Genomic DNA, 15240 nt, shown 5'->3' on the forward strand with positions numbered 1-15240 from the left:
TGTTTTAAGTTTCCAAGATATGGTGACATTTGCTCATCAGAACGAACAGTTTCAGGATCTTGCAAAGTTGATGGATATTGGAGGAACATTCCTAGCATCACGTGCAGACTGAGAGCGTGGCTTTCGCTTAATGAGCACTCTAAAAAACAAACTACGGAATCATTTACAAGTAGATCATTTGGACATGCTGATGTGTATTAAGAGTTACCAGCTGGATGGAAGACTGATAGATCTGGACAGAGTTTATATTGAATGGGCAAATGAAAAAGATCACAGGGAAAAACAGTAAGGTTAGTTTAGCCGTCTTTGACATTTCGACCAATAAGGAAATTAAAATGCATTTTTAACAACATATATTATTCTTGGCTGATAATCATTTATTGATTTTTTTAGGAAAATTTTAAATTTAAAACACAAAATTTTGTTTTTCTTTTTTTACTTATGTCTCTATCTCAAAACCCATATAAATTGACACAAATTGCAAATTAAAACTTTAAATATACAAGCATTTTACTCACTTGGGCGCATTCGCCTCATGGCGCACACATTTGAACTCTGCTTCAAAAATTTGCACTGAAGAAATTAGAGGGAACACTGGCCCACACGTATACTGGACCTTACCCCTCATATAGAGAATGACAAGAAGAAAGTGCTGCAAGTGATCTTCTGTGGCTTTGTTTCTCCTTACCTGAAAGTCTTGTTGTTCGATTGTTTTAGCCACCATGTTATGTGATGAGTTAAGATACTAAGGTCTAATTGTCAAGAGCTGCCAATAACCCAATGGAAATAAGTGAAAGTTTGGGAGCTCACACCTCTGAAAAAGTCAGACCTAAATTGTATCGATTACTGAAAGATATACAAAGAGATAAATGTCTACCCTAAGAGAATTAACAGCTTTGACTATAAGGATTGTTGATTTATCAAAATATGTGGAGACACCTGCATGTATAGAGAATCCACTACTTACCATTGGGGGGGGGGGAGCGGGGGCTCATCTAAACTGATTAGTGAACTCCAACCTTGATGTACCCAGAATGTGCCGCTGTACGACACCAGGCTACCCCACAGGAATAAAACGCCATTATTTCCACCAAAAAACAAAGGGCACCTAGATTAGATGAGTTAAACATTGCTGCACGTAGGCTCTCTTTTTATCACGTGAAGAAAAAGAAGTTAGCACAGAGAATGCTGGATATTGGTCTGAAAAAAATCTTCCTTCACGTATTCAGAGAGACATCTCAAGTATTTCTTTCAAAAAAAATTTAATGTCAATATCCATCTTAATGGCAATTGGTACATCAGATTATTCAAATAATTCATTTTACACTAAATGGAAGTTCCTGTTCAATCTAATATCCCCGTCTTGCAGTTAAAGCAAACATTGGAACATGTAAGGTATTAAGAAATAAAAGGAACCATCTTTCACATCTTTCAGTGCATGCTAAGTTCCAACATTTTGGGTGGGATAGAGGGGGAAGTTAAAAGGAGCCTCTGAATACCTTGGGTGAAAAAATCCTGACCCCACTGAACTCAACAGTAAAATGCTCATTGACTTTAGTGGAGCCAGGGTTTCTCCCCTTATGTATTAGGAAAAAAGCCGACACTCCAATGTGGAAGTAGGGCACCACTTTCGGAAGCTATCACTTCTTTAAGTAGGTAATTAAGGAGATTGTGTTCAACCACAAGAAAAAAAAAAACAATTTCAGCATCCAGACAGACAGCAAAACTACCATGACAACCTAGTTTCCAAGCAATTCTTCCAAAACATATTCTTTGCAAATGTTTGTAATTCCTGTTTCTTTCCTCAGGACACCATTGCTTCTATTTCCCGTCTCCCTCTGGTTTTTAAAGTAACATGTTGGGATTTAGTTGCTGAGCTCTTATTAATGAAATAGCTGTTACACAGCCAAACCTGGGCACCCCACCTGCAAATATTTACATCTGCCCTCTCCTCCATAGGTCTTTTGAGCAATGTCTTGAAAATGAACTGTGGTTCTGTAAATGGAGTACCATTTATAACCACCATGAAGCTAGATTATTGTCCAAGGATCTGCTAAGGAACCCCTTCAACTCCCATCCAATTCATCCAGCGCAGACAAGCTCAGAATCTGGTAAGACTGGAGTTAGTAGCCACAAACCCTTAAAACTTGCCTCAGCTGCAGCTGAATGCATACAAATGTACCAATAGGTAAGAGAAGATTTTAACTTCCAGCTACAACAGTTATAAAAGATGGTGATAGAATGCTAAACAAATGACAAGGCACGCAAATAGGAAGTTCTCAGAAAACCCTTGGTTATTGTACCCATATATACTTCCAAGTATGTACTTATGGAGTCAAATGACTTGGGCCGCAATGGAATTCACATGAGCATTGCGGTCTCTGCTTTCACAATTATTTTAAAATGCAAGAAAAAAAATGTAGTTTCTTTAAAAAAAAAATCAGTAATAGTGCTAGTTAACTGTAATCGTATTTTATTATAATTTTGATGCTGTGATGAAATCTGTCAGACAAAACAATGTGTGAAATAGCAAGAGAATGAGATACTGTACTCTAAAAAAAGGAAAAAACCACCAACTCACTGAGACAGGATCAGTCTGCTAAAAGCTAGAAATTAAATGATTTCCACACTATGGGCTAATAGCAACAATAGCCTGAACAGGTTTGGTAATTATCCCACTTGTGGTTAGCATACATAAAAACAGAGTATCTCCTATTACTGGGGATAAATGTAATGCCTCATAATTAATGCCAACTAATATTCCCTCTACATTCTTCAGTATGAAAATAAAAAGCCAATCAATTTGTATAATATTACGTTCACATAAAGTTAGCCTTCCATTTCCAACTTTGGGTAGATTCCTAATTGTGCTGGTAACAATGCATATCAGAAGACCTATATATTCAAGGCTTTTAAGAGGCATTCACAAGGAAAATTTTGTAAATATACTATATTCTGTTACCCCATAACAGTCAAAGCAGAGATGTGGGATTGGAGACAAGCAATTTTCTGTATAATGGGAGGTGTAAGGTTAAAAATGTACTCCAAGGTATGCTGCAAGAATTGTTACTCTGGTTTTCTGATTCCTCAAATCATGGCCAGAGGCTTTCCCGTGTTAGGGCTCAATTTCGCCCTGCAATGCAGGTGGATAACTCTCACTGATTCCATCTGAGGGAAGTAGTTGGCTCTTGGTGGCCTATTCTCTGATCCATGCAATGGGTGGATGCAGGGAAGGGGATAAAAGAAGAAGATGGAAACATATGTGACTAACTCCCATTAGTGCTAAGAGGAGTTATGAGCATATCAGTGCTCCCCCTGGCCCCACATTAAGCAAGAGAATAGACTCTGACTGGGACTGAAGGAATTTAAAGGCAATTGGAGCTCCTGGAGAAAAACAAATTTAGCTATACAGTGCCTGGCCATCACTCTTTCAGTCTCTCCAACACAGACCCTACTAAGCAGGAAAAAGGCCAGTGTGAGGATGTACATCAAGAAGGAAAAATGTCATATGATGTTTGTTGCAGTCGAGAGACTATACAAAGCCACGTACCAGACAGTGTGGATCATGGAGCAAGATGCAGCACAAGTGCTGAAACTCAGAATGCTAGACAGAGCGTACTCTCAATTCACCCAGCTTCCGGGGGCATAAATCCCAGCACAACCCTGCAGCGGCAGCAAGTCCAGCATGAAAAGAGGGCGCAGCAGTGGACCTCCTTTCTGCTGAAGAGCTGGGGGACTGTAAGAACCTGTTCAAAAAAGTGGAGGGTGCAGGCCCGCTATACGATGTACTGATTCCGCATCCCTGCAGCAACCTCCTATGAAGCCCCTGGAAGCGTTTAAATGTAGCCTTCCCCTTTACACACCTTCTGGGAAGCTGAAATAGGGGTGGCAGTGGAAAAAACCTTGTTCTTCTCTTAGGGAGAGTGTTAGGCATGGGGTGTGTGGGGGTGTGTCTGGCTGAAACAGGAAGTGTAATTTCCATCTCCCTGTACCAGGGAATCTAGTCCACTGGCTGATAAACAGTTATGTTAATTTAGGTCTCCAGCATCCTAAACGTCAACTCTTTCAACATAAAATGGAGCAAAACAAGGTCTTATGGCAACAGGGGCCTGTGTTATCCTTAAACAACCCTATCTCTGGAGGATCAGGAGCACAAAGTATGTGCATCTCACAATTACCTGAGCAAGTAAAATTGTCTAATAATCACAGCCCCTGCCCTTCTACAGTTTATGATTAGTTGGTTCATCAATTTAAGCAACGTCTGCGTGTTATAATGATTTGCAAAAAGCCTCCAGTATTCGGTGCTAATTACATAGGATAAACATTTGTATTCATGAAGCTGACAGCTAGACCAGTGCCTATAAATGAGCTCTCCCACAGAATACTTTTAATGGATTCTTCTGGCCCTGGAGGGAATGGCCCCTATACGAAGGGACTGCTAATCCAGACTCTGTGATAATTCCATTCTGAATGTATTTCAAGCCAAAAACTGAGAAATGTTGGGTAGTGGCCAGCAGCTGAGACATTCAAAGACAATGTTGGTCTCCAAGCCTGGTGCCAGTGCTGAATGGCCACTGCTTTATTTTATAGAATCTCCATAATTTAAAGAGTTAGGATTAGACTCTGCATTCCTGGTATATCCAAGTGCCCCACTGAAATCAATGGAGATTTAGAAGGGTCAGGAGCTCAGGACCAGGCCCTAAAAATAGCCCACAGAATGTAATAGGGCAGAACTCTGTTTCTGGGTTAGGGACTTTATACCCACAGCAGCTGTTAGGATAAGAGGCATCCTGCACCCCTCATCTGGCACACCCACCACAATGTAAATGACTCCTAATATATCACTGGAGTTTTAATTGACAACATGAATTAAACTGGATCGATTGTGCCCATGTAGCTCCACAGATAACCCACAAAAACCACAAAGTCCTGACGCAGTGGAAAGCACAGAGCAGATCTATAAACCCTCAAAAGAGCCAGTTCAACTTTCTGAATTTGCTTAATCAAACAGAGAAAGCCCTTTGGAGAAGAGAAAAGCATTTGGCTTGAAGGATAAGCCAACCCTTACAACCAGCTACAGTGTTTGCTGTTCACAGTCACGAGGTTTGAAATATATCTAGAACTCCATTTAAGTGGAGTGTGCTCCAAAAATATAACTCAGTCCTGGGTCATTTCTTTCACTTCATGCTCTCCACAGACAGATTTTCCTTCAGACAATGAGGAAGTTTCAAGAAAATGTAAACAAATCACCTACAGTGCCACTGTTCCAATGGGGCAAAGCCTGTCTTGGCTTTTGCAGAATCTCTTTTCTCCCAGGAAAACCAAAATAATCTTCTATGTTTTAAAAAATATATACATGTATTTTTAAAAATCAGAATTCAAAACACATCTGAAAATATATCTGTAAAAGATGACCAGTAATCGTGTTAGCAATACTGCACCAGTATCATAAAAAAAAAATAGTACACTCTACCTGGAAGGCTGAAATGAATATATTCATGACATTAGTGCATATAAAGAACTCCCTGCAAAGAGCTTTAGATGCCAGTTTGTATCAAAGGTTTTTCAGTGCTTACTTTTCAGCCTGATGCTATGAAGTGCTCATTAGACCCAGGGGAATTGAGACCTCTCAGCACCTCACTGCATCAAGCCCTTCCTTCCTTCTCTTCCACCCACCTCTCTCAAATAAAAAAGAAAAACTTCAAATTCTCCTCAGTTACAAAACTGCAAGCCCACTGAAGCCACTGGGGTTAGAAGAGTGCACCAGAAAGCTAGAGTTGACTATTTGTGTAGCTTGTGCAATTGGCATCTGTGCAATTTCTGATGTTTGTATTGTTGCACCATTAAGCGATTTCCCTGTACAAAGCAAGTGTGTTCTTCTATGCTGCACATCACAACTGTTGATTAGTGAAGAAGGATTTTGCCTCCCTGCAAACAGGATTTACACAAAGCGGACAGCGGAGGGTTAACTGCTTGGAGCAGATTTCATTCGACTGGATATGTGAACAGACCAAGTCTGCCAGTGCCTGAAAGACAGAGTATTAAAAAACAGAGGTGAGTGAATCACTTGCAAAAAACATGCACACATTACCAAATTAACAAGTTAGCCAGATCAACAATTGGTCAGACCAAGGGATGTATTGTGACACCAATTTTTTAATATTACTTCCCCTTGATTTTAATGGGGCCCTTGATTTTAAAAATTCATTGCCACAATATTTGCCCTAAAAAGGAACATTTCTGCTTTTCTGGCAATCTCAATAAATAGGTGACTGAAAACAATGAGAGAAAAATTGTGTTTCTTTGTCAAAACAAAGTTCAAAATAAGTATCAATTACAAAATAACAGTGACAAAGAAAAATAGCTTGTGGTCTATGAACTACAAAGTATAGGGAATTCTTTTTTAATAGTCAAACTCAGAATTTTTTAATAATATGAGAGGAAACCAACAATCTGCTAGAGCTTTCCAGAGGACTGCTATGCTGTATTTTCTACGAAAGCTATAGTAACAATACGGATACCTTGGAGAACAATGGATTTCCATTAAGAGACTCTGCTCTTCTGATGTTTTCAACTCCACACTGGATCAAAAACAAGAGAGGAGAGAAAAATAAAGAGCTGTTACGGAAAAAAAATAATACCCAAGTATCTTTTTTGAAGAACATCATTTTCTATACCATTTAGAGGCTGCCCTAAAATGACTGAATTAAATGTAGTAATATTTTTTCAGCATGGCTAAAATGACAAGGAGACAAAATTTTACTTTGATAGCAGGTTCCTCAAACTCCTTATTTACTGATGATCATACAAACCATCTATCTTAGTTAAAATAAAATGGGTCAAAATCAGCTCTCAGATACACTGATGAAAATTCAAAGTAACATCTCTGAAGCCAATTCAGATTAACTCCAGATTTACACCAGTGTAACAGCAGAATGTGACCCAAATCCCATACCAACTTTCAACCATAAGATTGGAGCTAAAAACAGGGGGGAAAGAAATTTGGGAGCAGAATTGCCCAAGCAATTATGAGACCTGAAGTGATGTTTACCTGATTTGCTAAAACTTGAGCATATTCAATATCCAGCTCATAGAGAGTTTCAATGTGGTCACTGGTAAATGCTATTGGAACCAACAAAATGTTCTTCTGTCCCCTTTGACAGAGCCCTTCAATAGTTTCATCTGTCTGAGGACCCAGCCAGGGCATTGGGCCAACCTAGGAGAAAGTGGGAGGAAAAAAAAAAATATTTCTTCAAGCCTTGATAAATTCATTTCTACAAGAATTATCCTCTGTCATCCTTTACTTAACCTCCATGTATTCTATTTATTCAATGAAGAATCAAATTAGCCTGTTTATCTTATTATTTTTAGCAGTATCTTTGTCCATCTCTCCATCTATTACTTTTTGATGAAGAAACACTGCCTCTCTGTTTAGACCCCCAGATAATCCATCCTGATAACAAGCAGAATCCTATGAGACTGCATTTACTTAGCTTTATGTTAAACACAACATATTTTGAGTGGATGATTGGCTTTTAGAGGGGCACTTTAAAAAATTACTACAAATAAAGTGTCCTTTGTTTTTCATTCCAACCCTCCCCCGCCATGCTACTGAGCGGGATTTACCTGACTTTAAAGAATTTTTCTATTTTTAAGACTAAATAAGCTGATGGTGTTCCTTTAACATCCAAAAAGTACCGATGCTGAGCTAACACGATACTTTTCTTGATGCTTAGCTTTAGAACAAAACAACTCTGCCCCCATAACTGTAACACATTTGAGAAATGTAAATTACTGACACTATGTAATTCTGATGAGGCTAACATTTCTTAAAGTTCCTTCATTTCAGTTGGAGTTTACAAATGTCGTGTGCAAAGAAAGATATCAACCCATTCTGTGTTACCTGCTTTAAAAAAAATGAAGTCTATTTGGATTGGGCTTATGTCCTTAAAAACGGATGTAATCATATAAGTTATCTTTTGGAAGGTCTCGAAGCAATATTTCAGCAGACTTCATTATAGTTCATTTGCTTCCCATTTCCAACTGCTAGTCAGAGAAAAATCCCCACCACTGGGTGAGCATATTAGCAGTACTGGAGAATCTCTGGGCTATCAGAAGTTTACTTGGGAATGATGCATCAAGAACTTCTGCAAAGTGGCAAAAACTTTAAGTGGTTGTTCAATATATATAGAAGATAACACCCAGGCACAAAGAACACCATTCCATTGGAACACAGCTACTTCCAGAAAGTAGGAGAGATAGGAATAGGCTGTAATAAAGTTGGAGAGAAGAGATCATCCTAAACATTGATGACTAAGGGGCTGCAGGTGCCTTTTAACAACTTCCTTCTGGCCACATACCTTGGATTGCCACACGAGCCTATAGGGGTTGGAAAAGTTGAGCTTCTCCATGACTCTTTGGACGGTAGCTCCCACCTCTTGAGGGTACGGATCGCCACGGTTCACTACCTGCAGCACAGAAACACTGGCCTTTCATTCTTCATGAATGTTATGTTTTCTCATGTGCAAAGAGCATCTAAAAATTTTCAGTCTCAATCACTCCATTTTAAATGAAGGGAAGCAAGCAAGCAAAGTCTCCATGTGTGAGAACAGTGCATGTATCCCCTGCAACTGGCTGCAGCATCTGTGCCTCGCACAACGGCAGATGTTTGTGCAGACAACAGAAATCATTAACAGTTACATATACCACAATGAACGTAACTCTGAATTATCCAGTAAAATAATAGTAATTAAAGAGAGTTATAAACTCACAGTCTGACATGTAATAGGCCTATCTTAGCCATTGCAAAGAATATTTGCTCTTGCCCAACAGATTTCATGCGTGTGTCTTCAGTCACTAGCCAGAGTCACCAATGGTTTCCTTTCAATTACTTTAGCATCAAACTGACATTTCACAGGCTTCCTTTATTGCATGCATGTAGTTACCTTCCAACAGAGGATCTCAAAGCATTTTAAAAATATTTAAGCCTCATAATACCTCTGTGGGTTTGATATTTTAAACATACTTTAATATTTTATAGATGAGAAAACAAAGGCACAGAGAGCATAAGTGACTTGGCCAAGCCACAGAGTGAGCCAGTAGCAGAACTGAGAATAAAGCTGAGGAGTACTGAGTCCTATCCCCTGCCTCAGACTGGAGAAAGCTCATGTTTACTATTTATATTCTCTTCAAGTGAAACAGTAGTACAAACACGTTGGGGGAAAGCTCAGCAACACGTTGGGGAATGGAACACGGGCAGAAGAGGAATGTTCCATGCCACTCAACATGACTCCTACTGGCTGATTCAAGTCGCAGTGTTGACAGGCATTCAGGTGAATGCCATCCTGTCTTTATCAGTAAAACAAAGGATGGGTAACCAGGAAGTCAATGCAAGAAAAGGGGAGAAACTAAAGCCCAAAACAAGAGGTGTGTCCTTACAGCTCTGAAAAGAGCAAGCCAGAACTTTGCAGACCCATAAGGGAAAAACAAAAGCAAGAGAAATGCACATTAATATCTGGAAGCCAGGAGTCATAGTTCTGCCCCTGGTTCAGCTGCTCACCTGATGTGTGGCCTTAGGTAGATAACCCAACTTCTCCATGACTCTCTTTCCCTTTCCACCTTTTGTCTGTCTTATCTATTTAGACTCTCAGCTCTTCAGGGGAGGAACTGTCCCCCACCAGGTGCTTGTACAGTGCTTGGCACAATGGGGCCGAGATCTCTGCTGGGGGCTCTAAGTGCTATCTTCGTGCAAATAAACTATACTGCTGATGTCCACTGTTCCCCCTGCCCTTAACCACTAGATGGCAGCATATTCTAAGAATATGAGTCTCCCAGCACTAGGCAATAGCAAAAGGAAAGGACCAAAGATTACTTTTAATACAATACTTCTGAAACAGCAGTATCCTGTATCTCAGCCCTGATTGGCACTGGAATGACTTCCAGACCAGAGAACACAGTTTTGAATTACATCAGTTGACTGACATATTCCATCAGGTTTTTTTATTGTTGTTTTTTTTTTTTACTTATAATAACAACAATAATAATAAAAAGACCCCAATGGACATTATTGAAAGGTGAAACATGACACACACAATTTGGCTAAACTCGTACACTCTGAACTGTTAGTACCAAAAGCATTTTCAATGTGTGTTTATAGAACAAGACAGCTTTGCAGAAGAATTCATTATGAAATTGTCCTTTGCCACGTCACCTGATCGTTCCTCTTCACACAAATGAAGACAGATTCTGCAGCCTCAACTTATGTGTTACAATGCCACTGATTTTTTTTTTCAAAATGATTAGAAGCCACTGTATTGAAGTTGATAGTTACTGCCAGCCCACTGTGTTAAAATCTCCCACTCTAGATGGTCTATTCCAAACGTGTGAAGATTCTACTCTAATTGTTTCAGGGAGAGAGATTTATTTTTGAAAGGTGAGAAAACTATTAGTTTCCGCCCCCCCCCCATTATCCTCCCGTTGAAGCGATGACCAAAAAAGTAGGTTTTGCTCCTCGTCTGGGTCTAATCCTGATGGCCTACAAGCTGCAGGCTACTCAAAACTCTGCTCTGCTGGAGATGCAACCCAACAGACCAATAATGTGACTCCCCCGTGTGACGGAGTTTTAACAACTTCAGAAGTGACTTCATGTTACTTACAGACATTGGGAGTGAGTGAGCCGAGAAAAGAATGACAACATCTTTCCTTTTCTCAGGTGGAAACAGATCCAGTTCTTTCTGTATGTGGTCTGCAAAGCACTGTAAGAGAGAGGCAAAAGAGTAAAGATCGGTAACAGGAGATGCACCCATCTGCTGAAAATAATGCACACCAATTGGCTGGGCACCCATCTGCTTTGCTTTAGCTCACCATAAGAACGTCTGACGAGACAGCAGAGGTTCTTTTTTTAGTACCATGCCAGTGGGAGTTTGATCGATAGTCTGTACGATAAAAAGTTCAGTAAATAATGAATTATAGTGCCTAAATCAAAACCCATTGAAGTGCATTGGTAGGCTCAGCTCAATTGGGTCAGCTGTCTGGACTTCAGGTACAGGACACAAGATAAGATATTACAGCAAATTGAATCAGTGTCTGCGCACACACCCTCACTCAAGCTGCTCTCTCTGACAGAAGCCCGCTGTGTAAAATGCATGCCCTAAGGATAACAAACTTGGGCTTTGTTGGACCTACGGGGAGATCACGTTCCCCTCTTTCAGAATGCTCTGCCCCCAACCCGACATTTAAATCTGTGGGCTGATAGAATGAGTTCCTTATCTGAGCTCAACTGATAGGACAGAACATGGGGAGACAGATGGTTTCAGTTAACCAAGACCTGAAAACCAAAGCCTTCTTTCCCCACATGGAAGACTAGGGAATGATTCTGACCTTAGAGTCACAGCAGTGACTGAGATCAGAACCTAGCCCTAGATACACATGTCCAGGTAAGCTACAGAAAGGAAAAGAAGCTGACTTAACAACTTGCACACGGTGCGGCCAAAAGGAAAAAAAACAGTTTGTCATGTCTGTCTGCAGCTCCCTACCAGACACTTTGCAACACCACCACCACAGATAGGATAAAAACATTACCAAAATTTAAACTTTAATTTCTGTTGCAATGATACAATCAGGGGCTGAGTCATCCCTTCACTTATAGGCTCCCTTGGGCATGGAGAAATGTATGTTGGTTAGCTTAAAAAATGCAGCTGTATGTGTGTGCAATCCATCTAATGGAGAGCAGCATTTGGTAGATTTGATCACACAGCAGATTCCTAAACTCTGCTGAGACGTCTCAGTGAAAGAAGTGAACGGCATGCACAAGTGCCAAGAACTACTGTTCTCTTGGTCTCCCCTCAGTCACTTGCACTCTAGTCAGTAAGAGACCAGCATGAAAGTGCAAAAAAGGCAAAGGCAGAAGAGGAAGAAAAGCTCCCAACTCTGCTTTTCACGCTCCCCTGGCATCTCTCTCTATCTCTCTCCAACAAAAGCAGCCACTAAAATCTTCCCTGGTAAGGAAGGAGCTGAATGCTGTTAAGTGTTTCTGCCACAGCTACTGTGGCCAGCAGTACCCACCTCCTGATGCCAGACAAGGACTTTAGAACAATCGTACAAAACCACAGTAGTGCTATTATTAAAAGCCCAGCACACGCACTCCACCTCTTTAAAAAAGAAAAAGCTCTTCCCTCAGTCAAGTACGTTACCGTTTTCCCCCCGCTCCCTCACTTCTTTTTGAAGGGAGTCCTGATTCTGCTCCCACTGAAGTCAACGAGAAGTCTACCGTGAACTTCAATGGGAGGATAATCAAGCCCCTTAGGCTGTGGATCTCAGTGAGACATTACTAGCACTGATTACGTGGAGGCCTATGGAAGCAAAGCAAACTTCCACACATTAATCCTGAACTAACACTGCCCCCAGTAATTTCAGACCTAGCACACAGGAGATATATTTTATATTATGAAATACAACATGAAATTGAAATATTCCTTTTGTTCTGAGGTCTTTAAAATTTTGAAACCATCTAAATCAGGGAACAAGTTTGTTTCCCTTTAAGGCAAGTGGTCTCGGGGGGTACGTCCACAAAGGAAAAATAACCCCAAGGCAGCGAGTCTCAGAGCCTGGGTCAGCTAACTTGGGCTCACGTGGCTTGTGCTGCAAAACTAAAAATAGCAGTGTAGATGTTCAGGCTTGGGCTGGAGCCTGAACCCTGAGACTCCCTCGCCAGGTTTCAGAGCCTGGACTCCAGCCCCAGCCTGAATGTCTCCACAGCTATTTTTAGCCCTACTGGCAGGAGCTCAAGTCAGCTGACCTGGCCCCTGAGAGTCACTGCTGTGGGTCTTCTCTTGCTGTGTAGACGTTCCCTCAATGACTCCATGTCAAATCTGCTCAATTGACAAGCAGAAAGATAGTTTTCCTGAGAGCCACGATGGTTTGCATACAAACTCCATACCTGAATGAGAAGGGGATGTGTGGGCCACCTGTCAATAATACTCCATTTCATCTTTGGCTTCTCCCCCTTTTTATTATAGTAGCGATAAATGGCATTTAGGCTGCTTCCTGAAATGCACAAAAGTAGATTAGCAGGAACTTTAGCTATAAATTCATCAGAAGTGTGGATGCTGCCAGACAAAAAGAGTTTTACAACCAGCCATTTCAATATTGCAAATCACAACAGAGCATAAGAGTAGAAAAAAAATACTTACCTCATTAACTCTATATAACTAATAAGCCTTTTCCACCTGCCAAGTTAATCCTCAACTAAAGCAAAGTTATTTTCAGAAGCTTCTAAGCATCACTATGTGTTACTGAAAACCCCAAAGCGTGTTATATTGTATGGGGAGGATGGGTCCCTGCTTTAAACTGAACTGTACACAAAGCATCATCACCGGTCATAGGGCTGGGTGGGGAAATACACTTCTAGAACATGCACACACTCCTGTTATGTAGGTTACTGATTTTGTTTGCACTGATAGTAGCTCTAATGGTTAGAGCAGGTGACTGCGAGTCAGGACTCCTGGGTTCCATTTCCGGCTATGCAACTCACTTATGTGACTTCAGGAAAGTGCCCTTTTATGGTACTATGTTTCAGTTTACCTATGTGTAAAATTGGTATAAGGCCTCATAGGGATGTGAGGCATGGAGGTCTAACAAGGCCAATAAATTTAAAATTCCTTATTGTTAGAGAACAGGCTTCTACTTATGATTGGGAAACCTAAAGCAGGCCAGCGAGGAAGCTGGTTTTGAGGAATGCAGGCTGGGTGTCCCATCCCAAAAGGTCCCACATACTTTCATAAGCCTCCTGTACTTGGACTCTCAGCTGTTTGGATACATTTGTCTGTATGTTGTTTATCTTCCTCTTTTACTGCACTTTCATAGACACACTCACCTGTGGTAGAACAGCTGTACTGCGGATACTGTGTAAATGCAATAGCCCTCTCAACGCCATCTTTCTCCATCTCTTCAATTGCTTCTTCTGTCAGAGGATGGACATACCGAAATCCAATATAGTATCTGTGAGGCGCTGACAGCAGAAAGAGAAAGCACCTGATCACTTTATCTGCAAAGGCTCTTTTATTCAAATACCTTTCTGACCAGCTACAGCCCAACCTCCTCGGGAACACACTCTCCCTGACCGAACAACAGACAAAATGACAATCACGACGTTTACAAGATGCTGAAAATCTCTCCCCCGTTTGTGATAAGTTAGGCTGTGGAGAAATAATAATTGCACACTTTATATGCTTACCATGAGCTGTGAATCAGTTTTTTTGGAAATATATGTATTTTAGTTGCCGAAGATCCTACCCCTGACAGTAGCAGCATTAATCTGTAAAAGTATCCCTCCCCTCCAAACATGGAGATAATTTAAATTTATTCTGCAGGCCAGCATGAGACAGAGTAGAATGGCATGTTACATTTTTGACAATAGTGCAGGATCAAGAAGGCATGTTCAACTAAGTTAAAAGGAAATGACCAACCTTGCTCATGCTAGATGTGAACCATGTCACTTTAAAATACAAGAATCCTAACACAGCTCACTTCCTAAGAGCAGTTAGCTCAATGGGAATAGAATTCTTGTATGCCAAATGATTGGGTTAAGAAATGTGAGCATGCCTGGCTAAACATACCAAACAGCTTAATGCAGATCACAAAAGCACATAAATAGAGGAATCAATTTAGTAAGAACGGCCATACTGGGTCAGACCAATGGTCCACCTAGTCCAGTATCCTGTCTTCCAGCAGTGGCCAGTGCCAGGTGCTTCAGAGGGAATGAATAGAACAGGGCAGTTTATCAAGTGATCCATCCCGTCACCCAGTCCCAGCTTCTGGCAATCATTTCCAGTGCTCTGGTGTAGGATTCACTATTCACAAACCTCCTGGTATTGAAGTAGATTGTAAAAATCAGGGCCGGCTCTAGGATTTTTGCTACCCCAAGCAAAAAAAATTTTGGCGGCCCCCGCTTTTTTTTCATGCCCCCCTGCCCCTGGCTCTGCCCCAACTCCGCACCTTCCCCAAATCCCCAGCCCCACCTCCTCCCCCGGGCATGCCGCATTTCCCCCCACACCCCAGTTGCTTCCTGCGGCTCCCCCCCAGCAACCCCGCGCCCTAGCTCCCCTCTGCTCCGCCTCCTCCCGAGCACGCCACCTCTCCGCTTCTCCCCCCTCCCTCTCAGGCGAGGGACAGGCAGTGCGTTCAGGGGAGCAGGAGGAGCGGAAATAAGCGAGGGTGGGGGGGAGCACAGGAAGTAAAGGG

The 15240-nt window shown here is 41.3% G+C and overlaps 1 protein-coding gene across 6 annotated transcripts in view; it reads right to left on the reverse strand.

Annotated features, from left to right (window-relative positions):
• Positions 1-356: 356 nt before the first annotated feature.
• FECH (ferrochelatase) overlaps positions 357-15240 on the reverse strand; it is a 30009-nt gene continuing 15125 nt past the window's right edge. For 5 of the 6 annotated variants that reach the window (XM_073343614.2, XM_073343613.2, XM_073343612.2 and 2 more), the window contains 7 exons: positions 13874-14008; positions 12938-13044; positions 10656-10754; positions 8361-8468; positions 7052-7216; positions 6522-6581; positions 357-6026 (listed from right to left, as the gene is read on the reverse strand). In XM_073343614.2, coding sequence (XP_073199715.1) covers positions 5892-6026; positions 6522-6581; positions 7052-7216; positions 8361-8468; positions 10656-10754; positions 12938-13044; positions 13874-14008 — 809 coding nt within the window. In that variant the 3' untranslated portion in view covers positions 357-5891. The remainder of the gene's footprint in view (positions 6027-6521; positions 6582-7051; positions 7217-8360; positions 8469-10655; positions 10755-12937; positions 13045-13873; positions 14009-15240) is intronic. The other variant, XM_073343616.2, reaches the window with a different exon arrangement.

The sequence above is a fragment of the Lepidochelys kempii genome, chromosome 5, assembly GCF_965140285.1.
Source record: "Lepidochelys kempii isolate rLepKem1 chromosome 5, rLepKem1.hap1, whole genome shotgun sequence".
Lineage (NCBI taxonomy): Eukaryota > Metazoa > Chordata > Testudines > Cheloniidae > Lepidochelys > Lepidochelys kempii.